We start from the raw sequence: 27782 nt of genomic DNA on the forward strand, positions 1-27782 counted from the left end.
TTTGTGTAGTTTCAGTTATTTACATTCATCCGTGTTTATGTATTTATGATATTTTTTTTGCCAAAAGCATTTTTTGCCGATTATGTGATTATTATTATTATTATAATATGTTTGCATAGTGCATTTTGTTCAATACATGAATAACATAAAACGCTGTCGTTTTTATTTTATGCACCATGTGCATGTGAAAGATGGCAACATCTGTCATGTGAGACTGGTGTCAGTTTACGGCAATATAGGAAAAATATGAAAGGGGAAGTCGTCGTCGACGGAACGTTCAAGCTAGTAAAATCTCCCTTTTACCAGCTGTTCAGAGGCTCTGTTTCATTGTTTGTATATATTTGTGTTATGTGTATAAACGGCTGTTTTTATTGCGTGTGAATATGTATTTATTTGTGTTTTTTTTAAGAAATCTTGTGAGATCTGATTAAAAAAACAACAACGTGTAGTGTACTGTATTTGCTAAGAGGCTGTTTTATTGTGTGTACTTATGTGTACAAAATGTGAAATATATCTTATGTCGTGTTTTATTTTATTTATGTATTCCATATCAATATTGTTAATGTACTATATATAATATATATACTCAGTTTTATATCCAGTAGGGATAAAGATATACATATTTCATAGTAAAAACACTCTTTTATTAATATTTCGCCCAAACGGGCTTTATCAAAGTTTACAAACTTTGTAAACTTTGATAAAGCCCGTTTGGGCGTAATATTAATAAAAGAGTGTTTTTACTATGAAATATATAATATATATGACAACTTTAAAATAAATCTTTGACTGAAATACATTTAATTAAATATATTATATTTAAATTTAATCTTCAATCATGAAAAATTGCGTGCAGAATACATTTAACCCGAATAAATAATCTTGAAATTAAACAATGTTGTTTTTACATGGCAAAGAGGTGACCATCACAGGTGCAAAAGTTTCCCGTTTTCATTCACACCTATACGGTATTATTCACACCTACCCGGCTATATATTATCAGTGGGACGAAACGCTACCCCTTTTCAACAGTAATATCAGTGGCTCGAACTGGTAGTGGGACGAAACGACAATAACTCGCAATTTTCAATTTGCAATGCATTATGGGAAACAGGAAGTGTCACACAGGGAGGCAAACAGACGTATTTTGATCGTAGAAAATCATTTAATGCAAGGAGATAGAGTACTATTACCTACAAAATAATAAATTTCTTGGCGTATTTTTTATTGAGGAATGCATCTACGTGTCATGTAGCGTTTGTCGAAGTGCCTATGTTGCTCCAGCGGTCTTTGATTTTCCATCGCGAAAATAGATGACGGCAGGAATTATTTAACTTGATAGCCTATAAGGTATTGTCTCTCTGTATTTCAGAAAATTGATACAAATAAACGGTCAACGCCCGCTTCGCGGGCTTTTGCCCGTATTACATTAAACCAGAAAAAATGTGTACCTTAATCTTTAATCAACTACCAGCAAGTCCATCTTTAGTTTGAAACAGAATCAAATCTTTCTTTTATAGCAGTTTTTTATATAGATTTTTAGATGACTGGCCTGGGCACAGCGCTTTACACAAATTCTACATGAATATGTTTTTTGGTTGAATTATAATCAACCCAATTGAATTCTATCCTTTTCATATTTTCACTGTACTTCAAGCTTCTCTTCATTAGTTTAGTCTATTTATATCCCGGTCTCGAGTCGTCATGTAAAATAAGGATGAAATTATCGGTTTATTATGAATATATAAAGTTGTTTTATTGATGATAACGGCTTTCCACCAGTGTTTCACAATAAGATGGCCAAGATTTTTTACTGGTCTGACAGATCAACCAAATTTCTACGCTTTTTTTTACTGACCCCGAATCAACGGACCACCGTTAGTGTCAAGCCCTGATTTTTAGATATTGAAGCTTAATTGTCTTGTTTAGTTATGTGAAATGAGATCTTTGAATTCTGCTAAATCTTATTTTTTAATAACTGGTAGATTTAAACACAGCAGCAAATGTGTTTATTTTCATATAATTTTTGACATGGTTGTACAGTGATATTTTCTCTTTTGAGTCCTTGGACTTGATGACTTGCAAATCTATGAGATCCCGAATTGAAAGAATGAGTCCAAACATTAAATGATATTATTTTTTAATAAATTTAAATGCATTTTTGGGGCTCACACAATTTGAAACTTTGCATCCCAAGAGGTTTTTGTGAGTCCAGGACATTGGACTCGCAGGTAAAAAATCACGGGTTGTATTATATTTCCAGTGTCGATTTCATGCGTCGGCCAAATAAAAAGATTTAACCATTTAAGACTCTAACTGTACACTATAAGAAATATAGTCTACTCTCGTTATCTTGAAGTCAGCGGGAACATGAAAAAATAGCGAATTAACGAGAGTTCGAGATATCCGATAAGGCGTTTTCAAAGAAAAAAATGTGACGAAAATTTACCTTGTTTTTAACATCTTAATACCTGCTATGTGGTCTAAGTTAAAAGCTGTCACCGTGTGGCATAATACTTTCTTCTACCCTATATATTACCTGATATATGGGCGTTTTTACGAGGCACGATTCAATTTGCTATTTAAATGCTTAAAATGATGTTTTAAGTGTTACCAGAGCTCCAGATAAGGGTCGTATTTTCGTAATTATGAATTATTTTCAAGTCCGTTCCGTATTTATTTTAAAATCTTGTCGTACCATTAAGAATTACAAAATCAAGTTACGAATATTATTTTTACATCGGTTCGTATCGATTTTTACATCGGTTCGTATCCATTTTTATTTAGTTTTTTTCGCGTATTAAATATCTTTGCGGTGCTTATATAGAATGGTTATCGGGTTTGTTTAACAAGCGCATTTTTTCCAAAAATAGCGGCGTATACAGTCTATCTGTCAAAAAACAATGGCGGCGCCCAGAGAGCGTCCTAAAAAACTGCAAAGCGTCCAAAAACACGCTTTTAACATATTGTACGCAAAGTGAGCCGAAGTTAAATGTTTAGAAAGACATTATAGAAAAGATCTTATACGATGTTGTATGTTCAGTTGCCGACACAGTCGGAAAAGCTAAACAAAAACGCGACATGACGGGTCCAAACTTAAACACAAAAAAACATTGAACGAGTGGAAGGGACAAGTCCCGTGGCTAATCGTTGAAAAGATTGAAGGGGAGACCCGTTTTAATTGTGAAATATGTAAAAATTCATCTTAGGCATGCAATCTAAGCACAGTTTGGGCTATGAAGGTATTTGAAAAATAAATTTGTATTATACTGAAAAGACACTGTTGAACTCGTATAAACAAAGTTGCTAGTATGTTTATTTTTAGTTTTTTTGCATGAAAATAACCATAATTATTTATTTTTAGGTCATTTAGAAAAAATAAGAAATATTTTCCAAAACTTAGTAGTAACATTAAGAATAAAATTTTAGAGTTAAGAATTCTTTTTGAAAATCTGGTAGTAATTTAAGAATTTCACAAAACCTTATCTGGAGCTCTGGTTACACAATGGCATGAACACATGCGGTTATCATTTTTCTGAACTTTTGAATACCGTTCCAGAATTTAGTCATTACCTGATTATCTCCCCTGAATACTCTCCGCGTCCGCCATTACACTGCTGCTTAACAAGTGGTAACATATATAAGAGAGCACCGATTATTCAACGGATGAATTTCTTTCTAAATTCTTAAGCCGTCGTGACATGGCCTTGGTTCTTTTTGTAAAACTATTTTGGTTGTCATGCAAATTGTATGAAAAAAAGTTTTTCTGTTACGCTAGTGTTAAATAAAAATGTTTGAAAAACATTTAATTAAATTTAATTAAATTAAATGCAATATTTTTCATTTGATTATTTGCATCAATCTTTAAATCGTGTAAGCCTTTGCATTCCAGTGTTTAATTGCCCCTTTGGTCTGCATAATCCGATTATCTCGTTTTGATCAGATATTGTCCAGACTTAAATAACAACATGGTGTCATAAACCACACTGGGTGGCAGATGACAGTCTGGTCATTAAACACAATTGATGATGCCACCATGTCTCCTCTTTCTGGTAGTATGTAGCAGCCATTTGGTTGGGTAATTTACCTCCGACATGCTTAACAGTTGCGTATATTAGATATGTTACATATTGTACAAATTAAAAGTTACGTCCAATATAGAATATCAGAAATTGTACACCGTAACGAAACTAGCCCGTTTAATTTATGAATTTATGAAAAAATAAAGTATTTAATAATTATAAAATTTACGTAAAAACATTTAACGTATTTAGCAGGTATTGGTTAATTAAAAACACGTCGGTCCGTATGAAGATTTAATGTTACGGCAATGCACGACCGACATCAGAAAAAACAAAAAATTACATTTGACACAAACAGAGGTAAAAAAAAATAAAAAAATATATATGTCAGGGTTTTTTTTTACTAAGAAAGTGACGCCGATATTCGGCGTTTTCCCCTATAAGTATTTTTCCCCTAAAAATATAATTTCCCCTCCAAAAATTTTTTTTTTCACCAAAATATAATATTTTACCCTCAAAGAAATGTTTTATTTTCTTTTGGGAAGTCGACACTTATCCAATTTGTACCATGTTCAACGATCTCGCTCTCTCTCTCTCCCGACGAACACTCAAATCTGGGAATACCAGTGATTTTAAATATAGCTCTTAAATTACGTCATGGAAACCGGGCAACTAATCGTATTAATCATGTGACTATTTTACTGGATTCCGGTCTTGCGCGAGAAGGGTGTTTCGTCAATTAATTACCGGAAACCAGTCGAATTTTCATCCGGGTTATGTGAAAGCCAATATATAAACGTTAAGACAGAAAAAAGTCTCACAATTGGCGTTCATACACGAACAAAATAAAACGTTCGGACTCGGAAAATATTACTTGCGTTGACGCATTTTTTTAAGAATGAATCATCAAAAGCCGTTGAAACCCAGCAGGATTCGGAGGTACTTGTAATAAACATCGAACATTTTGAAAGTGAAAGTACACAATCAGCAGCTGCTGCACCTTCCCTTCCAAAACTGTAGCAGATCTAAATCATCTACCCATTCATCATGAAATTGAAATCACAATATTGACATCGTCGCCCGGCCCCAGTTGAAAACATTTCCCATTATTAGATCTACCCCTGCAACTTTATTTAAGTCTTTGACTTTAATATAATACTTGTACATGTGTTTAAGAACAAAAAGGTCAGAGACATGTCTCTTTTTCTAAAAAAAACCCCTGAAGTATGAAGGCGAGTTTTAGACATTGAAATGGACAGTTTTTATTTTTTCCCCAAATATGTCTCTTTCGCGCTCTATTTTCCCCTTTTACCCAGCGTCAAGCGTCTTCCCCTTTTTCTAAAAAAAAAACCCTGTATGTATATTATATATGTGTGTCTAACTGTTAGATATTTGTCACTCATACTCACTAGTACAAAACCCATCAAATTAAAATTACATGTAAATACCGTCATTGACTTCGCTTTTAATAGGGTTTTGTAGTACGTTTATTTTCAATGCACCCCTTACACTTTCTATCACTCATTTGTTTATCACACTAGCGTACTTATGCCATTGATAATTATATTTTTATAATTAGGTGTGTTACTATTGTAATTTATTGAAGCTTTTTTGCAAAAAAATAATACGGCTTATGCATAGAACTATTTGTTGTGTCAAATTGTCAGCCTTTCAGTCTTCAGATAATCTTTACCAGTGATTTTTTTTGCTCAAATTTACAGCCGATTTTCGGCTGCTTCCCAATCGCAAAAAAACACGTTTTTTCCCAAAAATATGACCAAAATTTCCCAAAAAAAGCCCAACTTCAAAAAAAAAAAAAAAAAAAAAAGAAGTCTCATATAACTTAATTATGATTTCATAAATCTAGGTCTCAACTTTATTTTTTAAACATCTTACAAAATATATAACTTGAATTTAGTCATTTTTGTCCATAAATCATTCCCAAACTTGCCACTTTTATTGATTAAAAAAAATCCCAATTTGACCAGACTCCTTTTCTAGAAAACTCCCTGAACATGCACTTAAAAACAATTTCACTTCTGTTACTTATAATCCTATTTATAATGCTTAATTTTTCCCAATTTCATGGTTTATTGCGCTATTTTTCCCAATTTCACGGTTTATCGCGCTAATTTTCCCAATTCAAAAGGCACAGGCTGTAACAAATTAAAGCAAAAAAAAATCACTGTTTACTTTGATGCTAATGCCGCGTTTTTTTAAAGATGCAAATAAATGTATTAATGAATTCGTTTGGCACTACATAATTTATTTTTGAAATATTATTTAGGTGTATTTTTTCGTAGTTTTTTTGGATTAATTGACTAAACAAGTTCGTTATCCATATGTTTTGCGTTACTGCAAAGACCTATAAAATACATTTTTAAAATTTATAAAATACATGTGACATATTTCCAGCTCACAAAATTTAATTTAAATCCAAACAACATTTTTTTTATCTCTGATTTCAGTTAGAACAAGAAAAATAATGGAAGACGTATCAAAAATATCATACTTAATATAATATGTTATGATTTAAGAATATAGAGTTTTACAAATTGAGACCAATTACAACTATAAGCGGTATTAAATTGCGCGAGAATCTTTAAAAAGTATTAATTAAAATATAATCTGGTTGATGTTGCGGCTATTAAAATCAACACTACAATACATGCGTGAATTGTTTGCAGGTTTTTTTTCCACTTATTGGGAAGATAGCCCATGGCCTTGGAATTGGGAATTTTATCGGCATTTTCATGAAATTGGGAAAATGTATTAATTAGCCTTTTTTTCCACACGAAAAGTCCACTGATTAGGGAAATACTAAATTTGATTTAACTCTTTATAATCATTCAAATTAAAAGAAAAAAATCATATATTACTTTGTTAGATGTAATGGAATTAAAATTGAGATAAAATACACATAAGACTTCTTTCTAAAATTGGGAATTTTTTGCCACATTTTGGGGAAAAAGTATACTTTTTGGGATTGGGAACATAGCCGAATTTCGGCTATAAAATCGGGCCAAAAAAAAACCCTGGTTTGTAAAAAGTTAAAAGTAAAGTCTAATCAAAAACATAATATGAGCGACTGAACCGGCAAATTTTCACCGATGATTACCACTTGATTAGGCTACTACACATAAAACAAATTCACGAAAGCATTTTAAACATTTTATTTGTAACAATCAATCTCAACTTTAAACAATCATTTTAACAACAAAAATGTGATAATCGCCTGAAAATATTTCATTAAGTAATTGATTTATCCGACTTCGGCGAAGCGTGTATTCTCCACGTCTTTGGCTTTTGGAATCGCAGACTCGCACAAGTAAACAGCAGTGTAATGGCGGACAGTCACGTGACTGACAATATGGCAGCGGTCAATTTATCGATTCTGGAACGGTCTATGAACATCGGGCAATGTTGCTTTTTATGCCCCCCTTCGAAGAAGAGGGGGTATATTGCTTTGCTCATGTCGGTCGGTATGTCGGTCTGTCGGTCCGTCCACCAGGTGGTTGTCAGACGATAACTCAAGAACGCTTGGGCCTAGGATCATGAAACTTCATAGGTACATTGATCATGACTCGCAGAAGACCCCTATTGGTTTTGAGGTCACTAGGTCAAAGGTCAAGGTCACGGTGACCCGAAATAGTAAATGTTTTTTGAATGATAACTCAAGAACGCATACACCTAGGATCATGAAACTTCATGGGTAGATTAATCATGACTCGCAGATGACCCCTATTGATTTTGAGGTCACTAGGTCAAAGGTCAAGGTCGCGTTGACCAGAAATAGTAAAATGGTTTCCGGATGATAACTCAAGAATTCATACGCCTAGGATCATGAAACTTCATGGGTAGATTGATCATGACTCTCAGATGACCCCTATTGATTTTGAGGTCACTAGGTCAAAGGTCAAGGTCACGGTGACCCGAAATAGTAAAATGGTTTTTGGATGTTAACTCAAGAACGCATATGCCTAGGATCATGAAACTTCACAGGTAGATTGATCATGACTCGCAGATGACCCCTATTGATTTTGAGATCACAAGGTCAAAGGTCAAGGTCACGGTGACCCGAAATAGTAAAATGATTTTCGGATGATAACTCAAGAACGCTTTTGCCTAGGATCATGACACTTCATAGGTACATTTATCGTGACTCACAGATGACCCCTATTGATTTTCAGGTCACTAGGTCAAAGGTCAAGGTCACAGTGACAAAAAACGTATTCACACAATGGCTGCCACTACAACGGACAGCCCGTATGGGGGGCATGCATGTTTTACAAACAGCCCTTGTTTAAGTAATGATGCAATTGATGTCAAATCAAGACGAGGGTTTTCCATCTGAACATGCGTAAATCACGTTCTGGAATTCTGAACTGTACATGTACAATTTGTATTTTGAAATGCAAAGTTCACTTGAATATTAGTACAGGATAAAATAAATATGAAAAGCCGGGTTGGATACCGTGTGCTTCTCTGTATTGCTCGACCGACAACTCATAATAATCTTTCAAGTTAGCCATGCTAATGACTGTTGGAGTTGAACAACATTTTGCAAATTTGCGACGGTTTATATACGCAAAAATATAACTGAATGCATTTGGGAATGTTGTTTATAAAACAATAAGTGTTTCAGCCTTTCAACAGGCTGTGTATTAATTGTAGTTAATTGTAGTTAATTGTAGTTAATTGTAGTTAATTGTAGTTAATTGTAGTTAATTGCAGATAAAGTGGCAGTTAAATTGCCATGCCTTACTTAAGTGTTTATGGCTAACGACATTACACACGTGTGGTCATTGATGCAATTAACGGATCAATTATCTACTGCACAGTATCGGGAGCAGCCGGGCAAAGTGGGACTGTAAAGTATTAAAGAAAAAATTTCTCACCTTGCGACACAGTTATTCGCACTTCGAAATAAACCACAGTAAATACATGTAAAATCGGGACTAGGGACAAATTTTTATATCGAAATATCAAATTATTCGACATTACGAAAATCGAGATATGCGATGTTGATTAATATATTTAAAGAAGGAAAAAAGTTGGGACATTGAGATTTCCTTAAAATATCGAGAAAATCGAGATATCCAATGTTGAGATAACAAGAGTAGACCGTACTTACAACTCAGCTCAATACATTTAAGATATGTTCGATTTGTTAATCGGAAAGAATGTAATATTGTACGGTCAAGTTACCATTACCGGATCAGTAGCATTATAAAGTTGTTCTGGTGAAAAGCAATAACTGTTTTGAGACTTCTTTAAATATTACCTTTGCTTACTGATTCAGCACTTAGTCATATTTTTAAAAGCAGGCAAAATGTATTTGTGATACCTTTTTTTTGCCGCAGAATTCATGCATTAACGGATCAGCTGTAGCCATAATGGATCACGTGATCGAAACCACTCAGGGGGCATCAAACAAGCTATTTGAACTGTCAAAACATGAACTGTGTTGTTTACAATGACCAAGTTACATTTCCAGTAATAAATCATATTCATTTTTTTGTTATTGTTTTTTGTATGTGATCTTGTAGCTACACTTTATGCATGGTGTTCTTGTTGATTTATCTGTTGAAAATCCTTAATGGATCAAAAAGATATGGGCATCTTATTAACCGTGTAATTTGTTTGAATCATATCTTATTATCAAAATTGAACATGGAAAATAAATAAAACATTAAAATTGAGATCATTCATTGTAAAAATCAACAAGATTTGCATATATTTTATTATAATATGTGATCAATAGGCATATTATCACTCTTGATCCGTAATTGCCCAAAATCTTCATTTCATTTAATGTGTTGCAAATTCTTTAATACGAATCAAAATTGAAATGTACTTTTGAAGACAGAAATACTACTAAATGTACTTTAAATTAATGCGTCAACTTCTTACTCTCCAACAGAGTTATAGAATGTGGCGGCAAAAAATGTTCAACCTCGATTTTGAAACAAGACGGAAGTCAACAAAGTCTTATATACATATCAGCAAAACATACCGAAATGTTTGTCAAAGAGTAGCTTTGATTACGACTCAATCAACTTGTTTTAAAGAAGATGCCTTGAAGATGCTGTGTGCAAAATATCATCTAATATCAACTTTTTATCGCGATACGCAGTCTTGAACATCAAAGTGATCCGCTATGGGTAATGATCCGGTAATGGTAACTTGACTGTATTGTATGAAAATCGTTTTCAGGTGAAGGCGTTTTCACATCAAAAATGTTTCAAGAAGGAGATTTCCTTTTGGAATATAAAGGTGACTTGATTACAAAGTACAGAGTTGCCAGACAAGTAGAAAAAGATTATGAGGAGGAAAACAGAGGGTGCTTTATGTATTTTTTTAAATACAACAGCAAAAGTCTGTGGTATGTATGTTTTACTGTTTTCTTTTTAATTTTTTAATGCCCCCTTGTAGGGTGGCATATAGCAGTTGAACTGTCCGTCAGCCGGTCTGTTTGTCTGTCCTGAAACTTTAACATTGCCCATAACTTTTGCTATATTGAAGAAAGCAACATGATATTTGGCATGTATGTGTATCTCGTGAAGCTGCACATTTTGAGTGGTGAAAGGTCAAGGGCATCCTTCTATGTCAAAGGTCAAGTATATGGCTTCAAAGCCGCGTAGTAGGGGGCATTTTGTTTCTGACAAACATATCTCTTGTTTTCAAACTTCTATGCAAATTGCTTTTTATTTGTATGTCACTGTGTACAACCATATATATATAAAGTATGACACTGTGACATTAATTGTTTTGCATGTGTTCTTTTATATGTCAGTGTCTATAATTATGTAAGTCGTGTTCTGAGAAAACTGGGCATAATGCATGTGCGTAAAGTGTCATATATGGCTTCAAAGCGGCGCAGTAGGGTGATTGTGTTTCTGACAAACACATCTCTTGTTTATTTATCATGTTCAGTAGATGCATATAGAGTTAAGGTGGAAGAATGCATTCTTTGCAAAAAGGATGCTGTTGAAGCTTCATATTGATCATGCCCGAATCCAGAAATGTTCAACTAGAGGGGTATGAACATGTGGTCAAAACATCGTTCCGTGTGTCGGTGAATCGGGATAGGCAAATGGAGGGGTAGTCCCCTCCCGCAAGGGGGCTGGGAATGTTAAAAATACAGGTCTGAAATGCTTACCCCTGCTACATTCATGACCCATTATGAGTACCGTTAATATTTCATTTGTGTTAATACGAGTATATTTTGTTGAAAAACATTGGCATGCTCCACATAAAAGCTCAATTATCCCCCTAAATTTAAGTTGTAATCAATGCGGGAAAGAGTACTATAACTCTCATATTTCTTCGAAAAGTTGATTTCAAGCAACCAGTATGCATTTATATGGCTGCTGCCTACTAACATTAACTGTCACATTTTTAGCATCGATGCAACGCAGGACATATTTTCTGCCGGCCGTATGGTAAACGATGCAATAAAGGGAGATATAAGAAACAATGCAGAGATGAAAATAGTTCTTGTACATGGAAAACCCCATCTATGCCTGTTTGCCACCAAAGACATTTCAGTAAATGAGGAGCTGCGGTTCGATTACGGAGTGCCAAATTTGCCATGGAGAAAGGTTTGTTGTGTTCATTTGATTTTTATATACTTGTAAACCGTGACATTTATATCATGGAATTTCCCACAAAACTGTATACAAATATGTCAAATTTGCATCTTTTAAAGTCACGTTTGATGTTTAAAGCCCAATAATACTCAGGGATTTCAATAGACGCAGAATCCTGCGTTTTGACGCAAGCAAATTAAAAACGACTCACTTTTGACGCAACAATTTTTCTGCTGTGCGTCATTTTGACGCATAGAAAATTTGACCCATGCGTCAGTCAGTTAGCATCTTGAGTTACATGGTAATAAATCCCGTTGTGCTCCTAATTGACATTAATGTTTCAGTATTTAAAACTCGGTCTATAATCGAAGGAATACCCTGGTCGTTGTTTATCTTATCTCATCTCTTCCAATACACATGTCACTGTCTAAATAGTGCGTGCGTAATTAGCAGCAGTGATTACGTGATAATTGATTGACAATCCAATAATTGCAGGGTTTTTGCAGACTTTGCAGACGGCACGGTTAAAGAAAGTCGGCAAAAATAATTAAAGAAAAAACAAAATTGATCTAAGGTCCATTTATTACGTAGATCCACTAGTAAGTCAAGCGAGTTTTGTCAGTTTGTAAATCCACCGATCATTATGAGTAACACCCATCTTATATAAACTGGAATCACAGTGCATTTGTTATACTAACAAGTCATAATACTACACATAAACATTGAGAAAACACATTTCCTTGATTAGATATAAATTATCCAAGTAGAATTAAATTGCTGCATCATGACCTTCGACATGGTAAATGCCGAACGTATTGTAAATTTACATTCAACCCGCGTTCAATTCAAAGCTGGCGATTCAACAACAACAGATTCAAATTACGAGTAATGGTTATTCAATAATGGAGAAAGCATTGACTGGATTTAACAAACATTTGATTAGGTTTGTTAAACCAGATAACAACAAGGAAAATTTGGATTATTAAAGTTAAACTTCTACAGGTAAGGCATTCTTAAGTGTACATATTTCGGACATGAATAGTATTCGGATAAACAGTAATAGATATACTAGATGGTGACGGTCCATGCAGTTTGATTGTATTTTGTTACAAAAGCTATGATAGGGATGATGATAATATACATGTAATGATGATAAATATATGATGAAAAGGTGCTACTGGTACATATCTTAAATTACTTAAATGTGTTAAAAGACTTAAATGTGTTATGATGAAGTAGATTTTAATGAGCATTTATTGTTTTTACAAATAAACATAGTATAGTGATAGAAATAATAAAAGTTGTGAAAGGAACATGTTTTGTTTTTGAAAAACTTAGTCGGTATTGTTCGCACAAATTATTTATATTTTGTCATTATCTGTGTGTACCAATTCATTAAAATATGTTGTGTTATGTATCATGGTATTGTTATTTCATAATTGAAGCAGTATAACTTTTAAAGATATTGTGTTACTCTTAGAGCATCTTTTTATCTAAAAAAAAATGATTAATACAGACAAAAACATAATTAACGTGCTTCAAAATTGACCCCAGCATTTTTAGCTCACCTGAGCGATAGCTCGGGGTGAGCTATTGTGATCACTCAGCGTCCGGCGTCCGTCCGTCCGTCCGTCCGTCTGTCTGTAAACAATTTGTAAACATCTTCTTCTACTAAACCATTGAGCCAATTTCAACTAAATTTCATGTGGAGCATCCCTAGGTCATGGGACAAAAGAATTGTTAAAAAAAATTTGATCACATAACCAAGATGGCCGCCATTACCATATATGGTAAAAACCTAAAAAAATCTTCTTGTCAGAAACCGCTCATCAGATTTTCAAAAAATTTCACAGGGATGACCTTTGAGGGCTCCCCTGAAAAAGTTGTTCAAAGAAATTTGATTCGTCAAAAAACATGGCCGCAGGAGCTCGTTGAACTTTGCATGTTTATTCGTTTTTGCCTATTTTGTGAAAACTTTCAAAAATCTTCCACATTTTTTGTCCGATCCTTTCCAAATTTGCACAGTGTCTTTATATCAATGAGGACACGAACCCTACAAAAAATGAGCATTATTGGTCCATGAAGTACAGAATTACCTCCCCTTGAATTGAGAAAATGGTGTTTATGCAATAAAGTCCAAATTTTTCATCCCATTCTTTCCAAACTTGTAAGGATTTAGCATGGTTCCAACAAGGGAAACAACTACGGTTAATGCATGTTCTTTTTATTACAGATTTGCCTCCCTTTAATTCATTCAAAATCTCATTTTACTGCAGAGATTCCAAATCTGACCTTTAAATGAGCCCCATATTTACTGCCAGTGCTAGGTTACCTTTTCCCATTTGATCATTCTTAAGTATTGGTCTTGTAATGCTGCTACTGCTTCTACTACTGCTACTGCTACTACTACTACTACTACTACTACTACTACTACTACTACTACTACTACTACTACTTCTACCACTACTACTACTACTACTACTACTTTTACTACTACTACCACTACTACTACTACTACTACTACTACTACTACTACTACTACTACTACTACTACTACTACTACTACTACTACTTCTACTACTACTACTAGTACTACTACTACTAGTACTACTACTACCACCACCACCACCACCACCACCACCACCACCACCACCACCACCACCACCACCACCACGTCTACTATTACTACTTCTACTACTACTGCCACTACTACTACTACTACTACTACTTTTACCACTACTACTACTACTACTACTACTACTACTACTACCACAACTACTACTACTACTACTACTACTACTACTACTACTACTACTACTACTACTACTACTACTACTACTACTACTACAACTACTATTACTACTACTACAACTACTACTACTACTACTACTACTACTACTACTACTACTACTACTACACCACCACCACCACCACCACCACCACCACCACCACCATTCACAGTGACAAAAAACGTATTCAAACAATGGCTGCTACTACAACTTATAGCCCATATAGGGGGGCATGCATGTTTTACAAACAGCCCTTGTTTCTATGGGATTTTAACCACAACTGTTCATGTTTATCTCCGACACATATTTTTAGGTCACCTGTCATGAAGTGACACGGTGAGCTTATGTGATCGTGTGATGTCCGGCGTCCGTTGTGCGTGCCTGCGTGTGTCCGTGCTTCCATCCGTCAACAATTTGTTTGTGTAGACAGTAGAGGTCACAGTTTGCATCCAATCTTGATGAAATTTGGTCAAAATGTTTATCTTGATGAAATCTGGTTTGGGATTGTATTTGGGTCATCTGGGGTCAAAAACAAGGTCACTAGGTCAAATAATAGAACAACCTTCTGTAGACAATAGAGGTCACAGTTTTCATCCAATCTTTATGAAATTTTGTCAGAATGTTTATCTTGATGAAATCTGGGTTGGGATTTTATTTGGGTCATCTGGGGTCAAAAACTAGGTCACTAGGTCAAATAATAGAAAAACCTTGTGTAGACATTAGAGATCACAGTTTTCATCCAACCTTTATGAAATTTGGTCAGATTTCTTGATGAAATCTGGGTGGGATTGTATTTGGGTCATCTGGGGTAAAAATCTAGGTCAAATAAATAGAAAAACCTTGTGTTGACAATAGAGGTCACAGTTTTCATCCAATATTTATGAACTGTGGTCAGAATGTTTATCTTGATGAAATCTGGATTGGGATTGTATTTGGGTCATCTAGAGTCAGGAACTAGGTCACTAGGTCAAATCATAGAAAAACATTGTGTAGACAATAGAGGTCATAGTTTTTATCTGATCTTAATGAGTCAGGTGAGCGATTCAGGGCCATCATGGCCCTCTTGTTCATTTTGACTCCTCAAAATTTCAATCCAGGGGTCATTGACTCCTGGTTTCTAAAATCTATTGAAATCCCTGATACTCCAAAGATATCATGACTGAAGATATATTGTATATATCATTAGTATAAATTCTCAAAATGACGATGTTACCCCACAAAGGATTGGTTATGAACTGTGATATTACTTGTTTGTTGGCTTTATATGTTTTGAATTTCAAATAATTCTATTTTCACAAATGTGTTATACAAATATTGTCCCCAATTGTGTTAGTGCCCTTATTTGGCTGTGTGTTAGTTTCACTTATGTATATGTTCTTGTGCAGGCTGGTGAAGATCTTTTCAATCATGAGGGAAATGCCGTAACAAATGTGAAGTCACAGAAAGATACTACTCGTTTGGTAAGTTCTACGTTTATGAACATGGATGGCATGCTATCTGTGGAGTATGCTATTTTGCCGAAAATTTTAAGTACAACATAATTGTCTATGTCTTTTGGAATTTCCTCAGAAGTCATACACAAGGTAGACAAGGCATGACTTGTAGGTATAAGCAGACCAGCAGTATGTTTGCTTCACCATGTACTGGAAGACCTGGTCAATGATAAATCAAATAACATTAGAATTGATCAGACGCAGAACAATGCGTTTATATATTTATGGATGTAACCTGGTTGTAGCCTATAGGCTATAATAATATTCACTGAAAGAGTCGATTTGATTTTCTACTATTTCATGAAGTATCTTTTATCAGAGACAAAGAACAACACAACGTAACTTACTTTAAAAAGGATGTTTATTATAATGCTGAGCGAACAGTACGTCAATGAACGTGGAATTGACAAGTACGTGACGCTCACAAGACAGTAACATACACCTACAGCATTTACATACAATTAAGCCTGTAACATTATATTTTACATGGATACATGCTTTGCAGCTATAGTGATATATGTAAATGTCAATGTGAGCGTCATAGGGCATTACAATTTTATTTTTATGGCTTGTTTACCGATTATCTGATATGTGTGATCTTGCCTTCATTTGTGATCTCATTTGGGTGTGTATTGGGTGTTGGATGTTCATTGGTCACGATACCGGTACTGGGTAATCATCAGCTCTACTCCTTGTATGACTATCATTGTAAAAGTAATTATGTTTTTAAGGTTTTCCTCTACCAGTAATATGCCACTTTTTGATCCTGGGTGATTCCATCAGCCGCTACTGGAGACTTGAATTATAGTGCTAGGCGTACCATCATTATAGTATTTGTTATAAGTTTTATGTTGCAACAATATTTGTGGCTTAGGTATATTAATTTGATTCACCGATTATTTGATGACGTATGTGATAATTATTATTGTCCTCGTTTGTGTTCCTTGTCCCCATTTGGGTGTGTGTTATTTCCGCAAATCTGGTCCACATAGTTGGAAATGACATGGTAACTGTAGGGTTAAGGATAATTGTTTTTATCGGCCGCCTAGGGGGGGGGGGGGTAAATTTGTGGCTATACCATATTTTCAAATGAACTATTTCCCACAAAAACGTATTCGATACATGGCTATAGTTGTTTGCGTTGTTTGTGTGTGTGAGAACTATTTGGAGAAAGATTTGCATTACTTTATACTTTTAATTACTTTTTTAACAATAAAATTGGTAACCTCTCATAATCGCCTATGCGTAACATATATTTCATAGAAATTTGATAATATTACAATAGCAGGTATTGTTTTAATATTGTCCTCATTCTAGTGGGTGTTATTTTCACTTGTGTTCTTTTGCAGTCTGATGAAGACGTGGCCCATGAAGTTAGAAATGGCGTCAGACATTTTGAGTCCCAAGCCGAAATTTTTGTAAGTTGATCTTCACCTAACATGTTTGTGATATCAGCAGAGTATATTTTAGCATGATACATAGTGATACTGTGGCCGTCTCATGGCAGCTTGTCAACTCTGCATATTGCTGGCCCAGTAACTACTATATACAATAATGATAACACTAACATTAACAATATTGTATTAATAACATATTACACTAACATTAACAATATTGTATTAATAATATATATTTGTCTGTATCATGTAATATATCTCTTTGTTGCTGGCATTGGGACATCAAGTATACAACTCTGGTAAATGTAATTTGGGCCTTGTGAGCTGAGTTGAGAGATAGTTTACAAAACAAAACGTGTAACATAAGTAAACGCTAAATTTTCTGCTTATTGGTTGTGATCACAAATCATAGAAGACACACGATGCTATACTACACATACCATTCTCATATGTAGAGCAAGAAATATATGCACCTGATTTGTTATATGTGTGAACTTGTCTTCATTCGTGCCCCTTGTCCCCATTTGGTGTGTGTTATTTTCACTTTTGTACTTGCGCCCTTGTGCAGGCTGATGAAGATGTAGTCTACAAAGATGGAAATAGTCTGAGAACTGTGGATTCACAGAAAGATACCTTGGTAAGTTCTTGAGAATTTCAATATGATATTATGATAGGAAAATGTACTCGACTTTCTGATATGTGTAACATTGTCCTCAATTGTGTCCTTTGTCCTCACTTGGCTGTGTGTTATTTTCACTTTTGTACAGGCTGATCAAGACATGATCCACGAATTAGAAAATGACGCCAGACTTGTGGAACAGTCCCAAGCCGAAGTTGAAGTAAGTTCCACATTAATACACTTTCAGTGATATCATTAGAGTATGATATTTTACAGAAAATGTGAAATGAAAACTTACCTGTCTACCTACTGGTAATAAGATGTAATTACATGTCACAGAAGACACATTAGGTTTTTTCTAAACATATTATCCTAACATTATATATTGTGTCAGCGTTTGTTGCACTGGCAGCTGAAGTATACCCATCTCATTTAATGATTTGTAATGCGTGTGAGATTGTCTTCATTCGTGCCATGTGTCCCCATTCGGATGTGTGTTATTTTCACATTTGTACTTGCGCCCTTGTGCAGGCTGATAACGATGTAGTCTACAAAGATGGAAATAGTCTGAGAACTGTGGATTCACAGAACGATGTGTCAATACGCTCTTGGGTATTCTAATCTGACATTATGATAGGTAAACTGTAATGAGTGTCTGATATAATATGTGATATTGTCCCCATTTGTGCCCTTGTCCTCATTCTGGTGTGTGCTAGTTTCAATTTGGAAATAGTCAAATACATGATAAATAATCTACTTATTCGTTGTAAGATTTTATTTTGAGTCACAGAAGACCCATAATTTGTAGTGCTATATATTTCAGCCAATATATGTTTTGACGCTATTGGTAACTGCAGTATGTTCGTCAGTGGTTTAATACTGCGGTAACAGTTGTTGTTGGCTTCAGTATTATCATTTGACATTATGATAAAAATGTTCTGAATGTGACTGTCTGAAATGTGTGACATTATCCTCATTTGTGTCCTTTGTCCCAATTCGGGCTTGTGCTATTTTCACTTTTATACTTGCACAGGATGAGTAAGATATGAGCCACAAATTCAGAAAAGAAGACAGGCCTGTGGAACAGTGCCAAGCTGAAGTTGAAGTAAGTTCTACATTAATACACATTTAGTGATATCAGCAGAGAATGATATTTTACAGAAATGTTTAACACTTAACTGTCTACCTACTGTTAATGGGATGTCATTACTTGTCACAGAAGACACATTAGGTTATCGCTAAACATATTATCCTAACATTATTTATCAACTGCCATACCCTGTTTCTCATATAAAGAACCATTACATATTTTTTTTTATTACACATGTGTAATACAACATTTTTAAGCGTTTTCATTGGCTTAGTTTTCGTTTATTGACCAATCGCATTTTGTTATTTTGCTGAAATGACGTTGCAACGTCAAATGACGTCACAAAATGTTAACAACATTCGGGATTTATCATTATGTTTGCATAAATAGTTATTTTATTTGCTCATTTAAAAGCATGTGGTAAACAAGATCTTACACTCGTTGTCATTTCATACCATATTTTATTAAACTCGTCCAGAAAATTGGTTAGTAAACTCGCCAAAGGCTCGCTTACTAACAAAATCCTGAACTCGTTAAAAAAAATATGGTATGATATGACAACTCGTGCCAGATCCTATATATATTGTGTCAGCATATGTTGCACTGGCAGCTGATGGGTACTCTTCTCATTTTATGAATTGTTATGTGTGTGAGATTGTCTTCATTTGTGCCATGTGTCCTCATTCAGGTGTGTGTTATTTTCACTTTTGTACTTGCGCCCTTGTGCAGGCTGATGAAGATGTAGTCTACAAAGATGGAAATATTTTGAGAACTGTGGATTCACAGAACGATATGTTGGTAAGTTCTTGGGTATTCTAATCTGACATTATGATAGGTAAACTGTAATGAGTGTCTGATATATGTGATATTGTCCCCATTTGTGCCCTTGTCCTCATTCTGGTGTGTGCTAGTTTCAATTTGGAAATAGCCAAATACACAATTCATAAATCTACTTATTCGTTGTAAGATTTTATTTTGAGTCATAGAAGACGCATAATTTGTATTAAAAATTGTTGGGTCAGACTGAATTCAATGTGATAAAGAATCTTAAACTCACGATGCCTTTTCAATATTGTTGTAGCTCCAGACAGTGAAGACTCAGATGAGGACTTAAAAAGGCAAACAAAGAAAAACAGAAATAACAGTGGTATGTTTAATACCATTGAAATTCAATTAGTGTTTAAAGCAACACAACTTATTTTGCATAGTAAATTTAAGTATAAATAAGAAACATATTTTATCTATGCCAATTAGAATTTATCTGGTGGTTACTAGGTAGAAATCAGTCTTTTTTGCGCTTTATAACTTAAAACTAATCCCTTCTGTTGAAATGGACGTATACATATAGAAATCCTACTTTCGGTTTAAAAATGATTTTTTTTAATAAATTACTTGCTAACTAGGCTATAGATTTAATGACAATTGTGCACACTTTCAAATTGCATCATTATGTATTGATTAGCATGTATTTCATTTTAAGGTGTGTGGCTTTAACATTTTGTGCACTTAACTTGGACTATGTGGTTCATTTTTAGCTCATCTGATTGCTCAGGTGAGCTTTTGTGACCGGTCTTTGTCCGTCGTATGTCCGTACGTCTGTTAACATTTGCTAGTAAACACTCTAGAGGCCTCATTTCTTGTCCCATCTTCATGAAACTTGGTCAGAATCTTTGTCCCAATGAAATCTCGGCCGAGTTCAAAACTGGGTTGTGCCAGGTCAAAAACTAGGTCACTAGGTAAAAAAAAAAAAAAACCTTGTAAACACCATATAAGTCACATTGCTCAATCTTCATGTAACTTTGTCAAAATGTTTGTCTTAATGATATCTTAGTTGAGTTCAAAAGTGGTTCCGATCCGTTGAAAACATGGCCGCCAGTGAGCGGGGCAGTTTTCCTTATTTGGCTATAGAGAAACCTTGTACGCACTCTAGAAGTCACAATTTTTGCCCAATCATCATTAAAGTTGGTCAAAATATTGGTTCAATTGATGTCTCGGACGAGTTCGAAAGTGGTCTAGATCGGTGAGAAAACATTGCCGCCAGTGGGCGGGGCATTTTTCTCTATTATGTATATAGTGGCAGTTTTTCCTATTTGGCTAAAGAGAAACCTTGTAAACACTCTAGAAATCACAATTTTTGACCAAGCATCATGAAAGTTGGTCAAAACATTGGTTTTATTGATATCTAGGACGAGTTTGAAAATAGTCGGGATCGGTGAAAAAACATGGCCGCCAGTGGGCGGGGCATTTTTCTCTATATGTATATCGTGAAAACATGTGAACACAGTAGAAGTCACATTTTTGGCCCAATTTTCATGAAATTTGCTCAGAACATTTGTTTCCTTGATCCGAGAGTTGAGTTAAAAAATGGGTCCGGTCAGTTGAACAACATGGCTGCTGGGAGGGAGGCAGTTTTCTCACAACGCCCCCCCCCCCTTTCGAAGAAGAGGGGGTATATTGTTTTGCTCATGTCGGTCCGTCCACCAGATGGTTTCCGGATGATAACTCAAGAACGCTTATGCCGAGGATCATGAAACTTCATAGGTACATTGATCATGACTCGCAGATGACCCATATTGATTTTCAGGTCACTAGGTCAAAGGTCAAGGTCACGATGACCCAAAATAGTAAAATGGTTTCCGAATGATAACTCAATATTGCTTATGTCTAGGTCAAAGGTCAAGGTCACGATGACCCGAAATAGTAAAATGGTTTCCGGATGATGACTCAAGAACACTTATGCCTAGGATCATGAAACTTCATAGATACATTGATCATGACTCGCAGATGACCCCTTTTGATTTTCAGGTCACTAGGTCAAAGGTCACGGTGACCCTAAGCAGTAAAATGGTTTCCGGATGATGACTCAAGAATGCTTATGCCTAGGTTCATGAAACTTCATAGATACATTGATCATGTCTCGAAGATAACCCCTATTGATTTTCAGATCAAAGCTCAAGGTCAAGATGACCCAAAATAGTAAAATGGTTTCCGGATGATACCTCAATAACGCTTAGGCCTAGGATCATGAAACTTCATAGGTACATTGATCATAACTCGTAGATGACCCCTATTGATTTTCAGGTCACTAGGTCAAAGGTCAAGGTCAATATGACCCAAAATAGTAAAATGGTTTCCGAATGATAACTCAAGATTGCTTATGCCTAGGATCATGAAACTTTATAGGTACATTGATCATGACTTGTAGATGACCCCTATCGATTTTCAGGTCACTAGGTCAAAGGTCAAGGTAACGTTGACCCGAAATAGTAAAATGGTTTCCAGATGATAACTCAAGAACACTTATGCCTAGGATCATTAAACTTTATAGGTACAATGATCATGACTCGCAGATGACCCCTATTGATTTTCAGGTCACTATGTCAAAGGTCAGGGTCACGGTGGCCTGAAATAGTAAAATGGTTTCTGTATGATAACTCAAGAACGCTTATGCCTAGGATCATGAAACTTAATAGGTACAATGATCAGGACTCGCAGATGACCCCTATAGATTTTCAGATCACTAGATCAAAGGTCAAGGTGACCTGAAATAGTCAAATGGTTTCTGGTTGATAACTCAAGAATGCTTATGCCTAGGTTCATGAAACTTCATAGGTATATTGATCATGACTCGCAGATGACCCCAATTGATTATCAGGTCACTAGGTCAAAGGTCAAGGTCACAGTGCCAAAATACGTATTCACACAATGGTTGTCAAGGTCACGGTGACTCAACTTAGAAAAATGGTTTCTGGATGATAACTCAAGAATGCTTACGCCTAGGATCATGAAACTTCATAGGTTTTCCCTATTTGGCTATAGAGAAATCTTGTAAACACTCTAGAAGTCACAATTTTTGCCCAATCATCATGAAAGTTGGTCAAAACATTGGTTTTAACAACACAGATTTTCCCAATTTTAGCTTTGTCATGCTAATTTTTAACCAGGTTTTCCGAAGGAAAAAACTGGTTATAAGATTGGCGAATGCGGGCGGGCTGGCTGGCTGGCTGGCTGGCTGGCTGGCTGGCTGGCTGGCTGGCGGGCTGGCTGGCGGGCTGGCGGGCTGGCGGGCGGGCGGAACAAGCTTGTCCGGGCCATAACTATGTCGTTCATTGTCAGATTTTAAAATCATTTGGCACATTTGTTCACCATCATTGGACGGTGTGTCGCGCGAAATAATTACGTCGATATCTCCAAGGTCAAGGTCACACTTTGAGTTCAAAGGTCAAAAATGGCCATAAATGAGCTTGTCCTGGCCATAACTATGTCATTCATTGTGAGATTTTAAAATCATTTGGCACATTTGTTCACCATCATGGGACGGTGTGTCGCACGAAAGAATCACGTCAATATCTCCAATGTCTAGGTCGCCACGACTAAAAATAGATTTTTTTAAAAAACAAACTTACAAAGGGGGTTTATTTTGTTTGTTCATTTCAAAAGTTCAGTTTGAGTTTTCTCCCTTTATCAGATTTTTTTTTCACAATGAAAACCTGGTTTTGTGACAATTTTGTCCCTTGTTCCCAAATGACCTGGTACCAGTACTTTTCCAAAAAGGGCAAACAAATTGCTGTTTCAATAAAAAAATGGCAATAACTCTGTTATTGCCAAAATCGTTAGAGTAGCGCTTTGTCCTAAACCATTCTCAATATATACACACATGCCCAGTTTTTCAATGAAATCTGCACCAGCAGTTCTTAGATGCTGCTCCAAACACACAATTGTGCTTATTTGCAAGTAAAACAAAGGCCATTACTCTGTTATGTGCTCATAGATTGCAACAGCATTTGATGCACATCATTCTCTTACGATATGTAAACTCGTATCAAGTTTCCATGAAATCAGTCCAAGCAGTTCTTAGATATAAACACTTCCCAGACACTAAAGTGTTTCGGACAGAAAATGCCAAAACTATATCCCTCTGCATATTGCGATGGATATTAACAATAAGACAAGAGAACCTACCCGGTAGTTGTCAAATTTTGATTTCAATAATATTATGTGAACAAACTATTATAATAACATGCTAGATCAACACCTGACCATGTATTAAAGAATATGCATAATTTACAACCCCAACATCATAAAATATAACATTAAACTGCATCATGATTCAAAAGTTAAAGAGCATTTAGACCTCTATAAAATTAATAAGAATTTGCTTGGATTGCTTGGGTCTTCACACATAAAATCTATTTTCAGATGAACATTGAGTAAAACATTTTTATATCAAAGCAGGCACAGGAAAGTACATGTACGTTGTACTTTAAGTACAGTCCAACCCCTACTTTAAGTCACCCCTCATCGCTGTATGCGGCCGGTGTGTGCTGCGACCGTCAATAAACACTATAAAATGCACCCCTCTTAAGCGGTAACCCCGTTTCTCCGGCAAGCGGCCAGCTATTTTGCATCCCAAATGTTAAATTTCCCCCATATGAGTGGTCTTGCGCGAGTAAGTCAGTCATGTACATTGGCAAAATTACACCGACGCAACGGCGATAAAATCGATACTTACTTCCAGCGGTTTAGGTGCTGTAGTACTGAATCGTGTTGTGTGATAAACATTTTGACAGCCAGTTTGCAAATTGCAATTAATTAGCGGCGGATTATCGGGTTATCGGGTTAAAAGCAATATGCGACCGTTTGATCTTTTTGTTTCCGCATGTGCGAATATCACCTATTATTACTGGAAAAGAGATTATTAATTTATAATTTATTATTTTTAGTTGTTGAATCGTACTATTTCAAGCACACATTATGACAATTATAGTCCAATTAAAGTTAAAAAGAACAATGCAATTTTTAGCCGAAATCAACCGATATACATGTTCTCAGTGCTACAAAGTTTTTATCATAAAATCAATACACGCACGCTTTTCACGTGACATTGTACATTGGTGCATAATTTTCGCGCGCTTTTGTCGAGACAAAGGAAATTTATGAGGACTTTTTTGATGCTAGATATTGTAAAAATCTTGTTAACATAAAACAATTGGGAACGTGTTTCGGATTACAAATTATTACGGTATTCTCATATGGGAATTAAACAAAGCATTAATATTTTTTTTTACATTTACAATTATTTCAATATATTAATTTTGATAAAACCCTTTATGCTGCGAAAAAATGTTTTTATAATTTATGCATGAAAAGCTCGATTGCCAGGAGGATTACACCCGGTTGCTATAATCAGTCTCTTAAGTAACTGGCCACGATTTTATCGTGGAGGAGATCACTGTCGGGAACAATTCCTGTGGTAGGTATTACAAAGCCGTAAAACTGCAATAAACCAATTAAATTATCGATTGATAGTGACAGGAGTTATTCACGCATAACTGATTCACAACTGTTCCCATCTTAAGTGCATTGGGACCATACAATGTGCATTGTGTAAACAATGAATCATGAGAATGATTCTTTTTCATTGACTTGATTCTGGTGATGATGATGATATTGATGATGATAAGAAAGATGAATAAAATTTTTTTTGAATGAAAATTTTGTTTTATAGCTGATTTTAGAACGGAAGAAATACAATTATTTAAAGTCAATACATTTTTTAGTATATGTACACATATTTACCATTTTGTTTATACAAAAAGTGAACAGTTGGCCATGCACTCATCAACTCCAGACTCCCTATGACCCAACCCCCTCTTAAGAGGCCACCCTGCTTAAGCAGCCAATGTGGCCGTTTCCCTTGACTGGCTGCTTAAGAGGGGTTGGACTGTATACGCCAATGTGGCTGTTTCCCTTGACTGGCTGCTTAAGAGGGGTTGGACTGTATACTTATTCATGACATGCCCATGAAGTTCCACGCTTAATTTCACAACACTTTAAATGAGTATAAATTTAATAGAGGTTTGAATTGGTATTTTTAACAAAAAGTACTATTAATTTTGTTGCTGGATAAAACTGTTGGACAATTTGGAATATGCATTGTTTAAATACATGTCAATATTTAAACTGCCTTTTTTTGTGAGAATAACTGTAAAACTGTCCATTTCATAGTTCTGACAAAAGAACAAGATAAATAAATAATGATTCATAAAACAGTACATTTGGATTTCATTTTGTATGTAATGGATAATTTTGCTCTATGTTGTTATTATTTACATAATAATTCAATAAATTATATTACATCATTTAATTAAGTAATAAATTTGTAACAACCATTTATCCACTTAAATGTTAAAGAGATTTCAACGATATGGCTTAAAAAGCTCTGTTAATGATAACTTTTTTTCTGATTTTTTTGTGTAGAATACAGACTGAAAAATTCAACAAACATATAATTCTTGAGGATTATACACTTATGATGCTATGTTCACCATTCTACTCCTCGTCCTGAAACAAATAGTTGCCAGTAAGACTTGGATACCTAATACTGATCGCCTTCACACAACAGGCAGGTACAGTTCTGCGGTCATCATGTTGAAGGCGTCCATGTATCTCAAAGACGTTCTGGCGATAGGCAGCATGTCGCTTATAACGCTTTGTGTCATGGGACAATTCTACTTTGTTATAAAGCATAAATAAAATGCTTTGCCTAAAACATTTTTAGATACAGTGGTTCATGATTTTGAGTTATTAATAAAGCATCAAAAGAGATCCATGTATGACTTTTTGCCCAAACCTGCTAACCTTATAGGAGAACATTTTATGCCTGAACAGGTGGTCTACTAAGTACTCCTAGAACAAAACAGATTTCTTTGCAAATAATTTTATTTACACAAGTTAGATCATTTAGCTCATTCATATTTGTTTGTTCACAGTTGATGTACAGAAGACACACTGGTCAGCCAAGGAATCATGTTCTGTGAATAGCAAGAATGTTACTTGAGCCAGGGAATCATGTTCTGTGAATAGCAAGAATGTTACTTGAGCCAGGGAATCATTTTCTGTGAATAGCAAGAATGTTACTTGAGCCAGGGAATCATTTTCTGTGAATAGCAAGAATGTTACTTGAGCCAGGGAATCATGTTCTGTGAATAGCAAGAATGTTACTTGAGCCAGACACTGAAACTGTACTAGCCTCATTGTTGTCTAGGTGGAAGTGACTGGGGTTGAAATAGTTGTCTAGTGGGCAGCAGAAATGGAACCCTAGCCGGACGCTGGACATGTGCTGACATCCAATTTGTCAAGGTGGAAGTAACTGTGCTTGGAATAGGTGTCTAGTGAGCAATAACAATGGAACTCAAGTCTGACACTTAACATGTACTAACCTCCCTCCTGTTGAGGTGGAACTGACTGTGCCTTTAATAGTTGTCTAGTGAGCAACATAAATGGAAGTCTAGCCAGACGCTAAACAAGTACTGACATCCTATTTGTCTAGATGGAAGTGACTGTGGTTGGAATAGTTGTTTAGTGTGTACTGGATATAGAACTGAAGTTAGAAAGTGGACCTGTATTGACCTCACTCCAGTTTGGGTGGAAGTGCCTGTGCTTGGGATAGCTGTCCAGTCAAAAATTACAAGTCAAATCTTGTCAGGTAAAATTACATAGATATCAATAACAGCCGCAGCCTCAGTGGCATGCAGCCCAATCACAGATTGCATGCTCAACTGAGGTTAAGTTCTTAGATGTGTGCTATTGTGATCAGTCACTGTCTGCTTTTAAATGTGTGTTGTCTGTCGTGTTTTGGTAACACAGGAAAGAAGTTTAAAAAACTGGACTTGCGTTCTTAGTTCTCACCCATTTTAGAAACAATCCATATGTGATACTGTGTGTTGTAAATTTGTGTTGAACATTGTAATTTTAGACAAATATTCATTGCAGTGTTG

General features: G+C 35.3%; 1 protein-coding gene across 1 annotated transcript; it reads left to right on the forward strand.

Moving 5' to 3' along the window:
• Positions 1-1132: 1132 nt before the first annotated feature.
• Positions 1133-27619, forward strand: LOC127839239 (N-lysine methyltransferase KMT5A-like). Its single transcript, XM_052367529.1, has 9 exons — positions 1133-1350; positions 10239-10407; positions 11428-11626; positions 15789-15863; positions 17246-17314; positions 17862-17930; positions 18061-18132; positions 20084-20149; positions 26775-27619. The coding sequence occupies exons 2-8, from the start codon at positions 10262-10264 to the stop codon at positions 20114-20116; spliced, it is 663 nt and encodes a 220-aa protein (XP_052223489.1). The 5' UTR covers positions 1133-1350; positions 10239-10261; the 3' UTR covers positions 20117-20149; positions 26775-27619.
• Positions 27620-27782: the final 163 nt, after the last annotated feature.

The sequence above is a fragment of the Dreissena polymorpha genome, chromosome 7 (assembly GCF_020536995.1).
Source record: "Dreissena polymorpha isolate Duluth1 chromosome 7, UMN_Dpol_1.0, whole genome shotgun sequence".
Lineage (NCBI taxonomy): Eukaryota > Metazoa > Mollusca > Bivalvia > Myida > Dreissenidae > Dreissena > Dreissena polymorpha.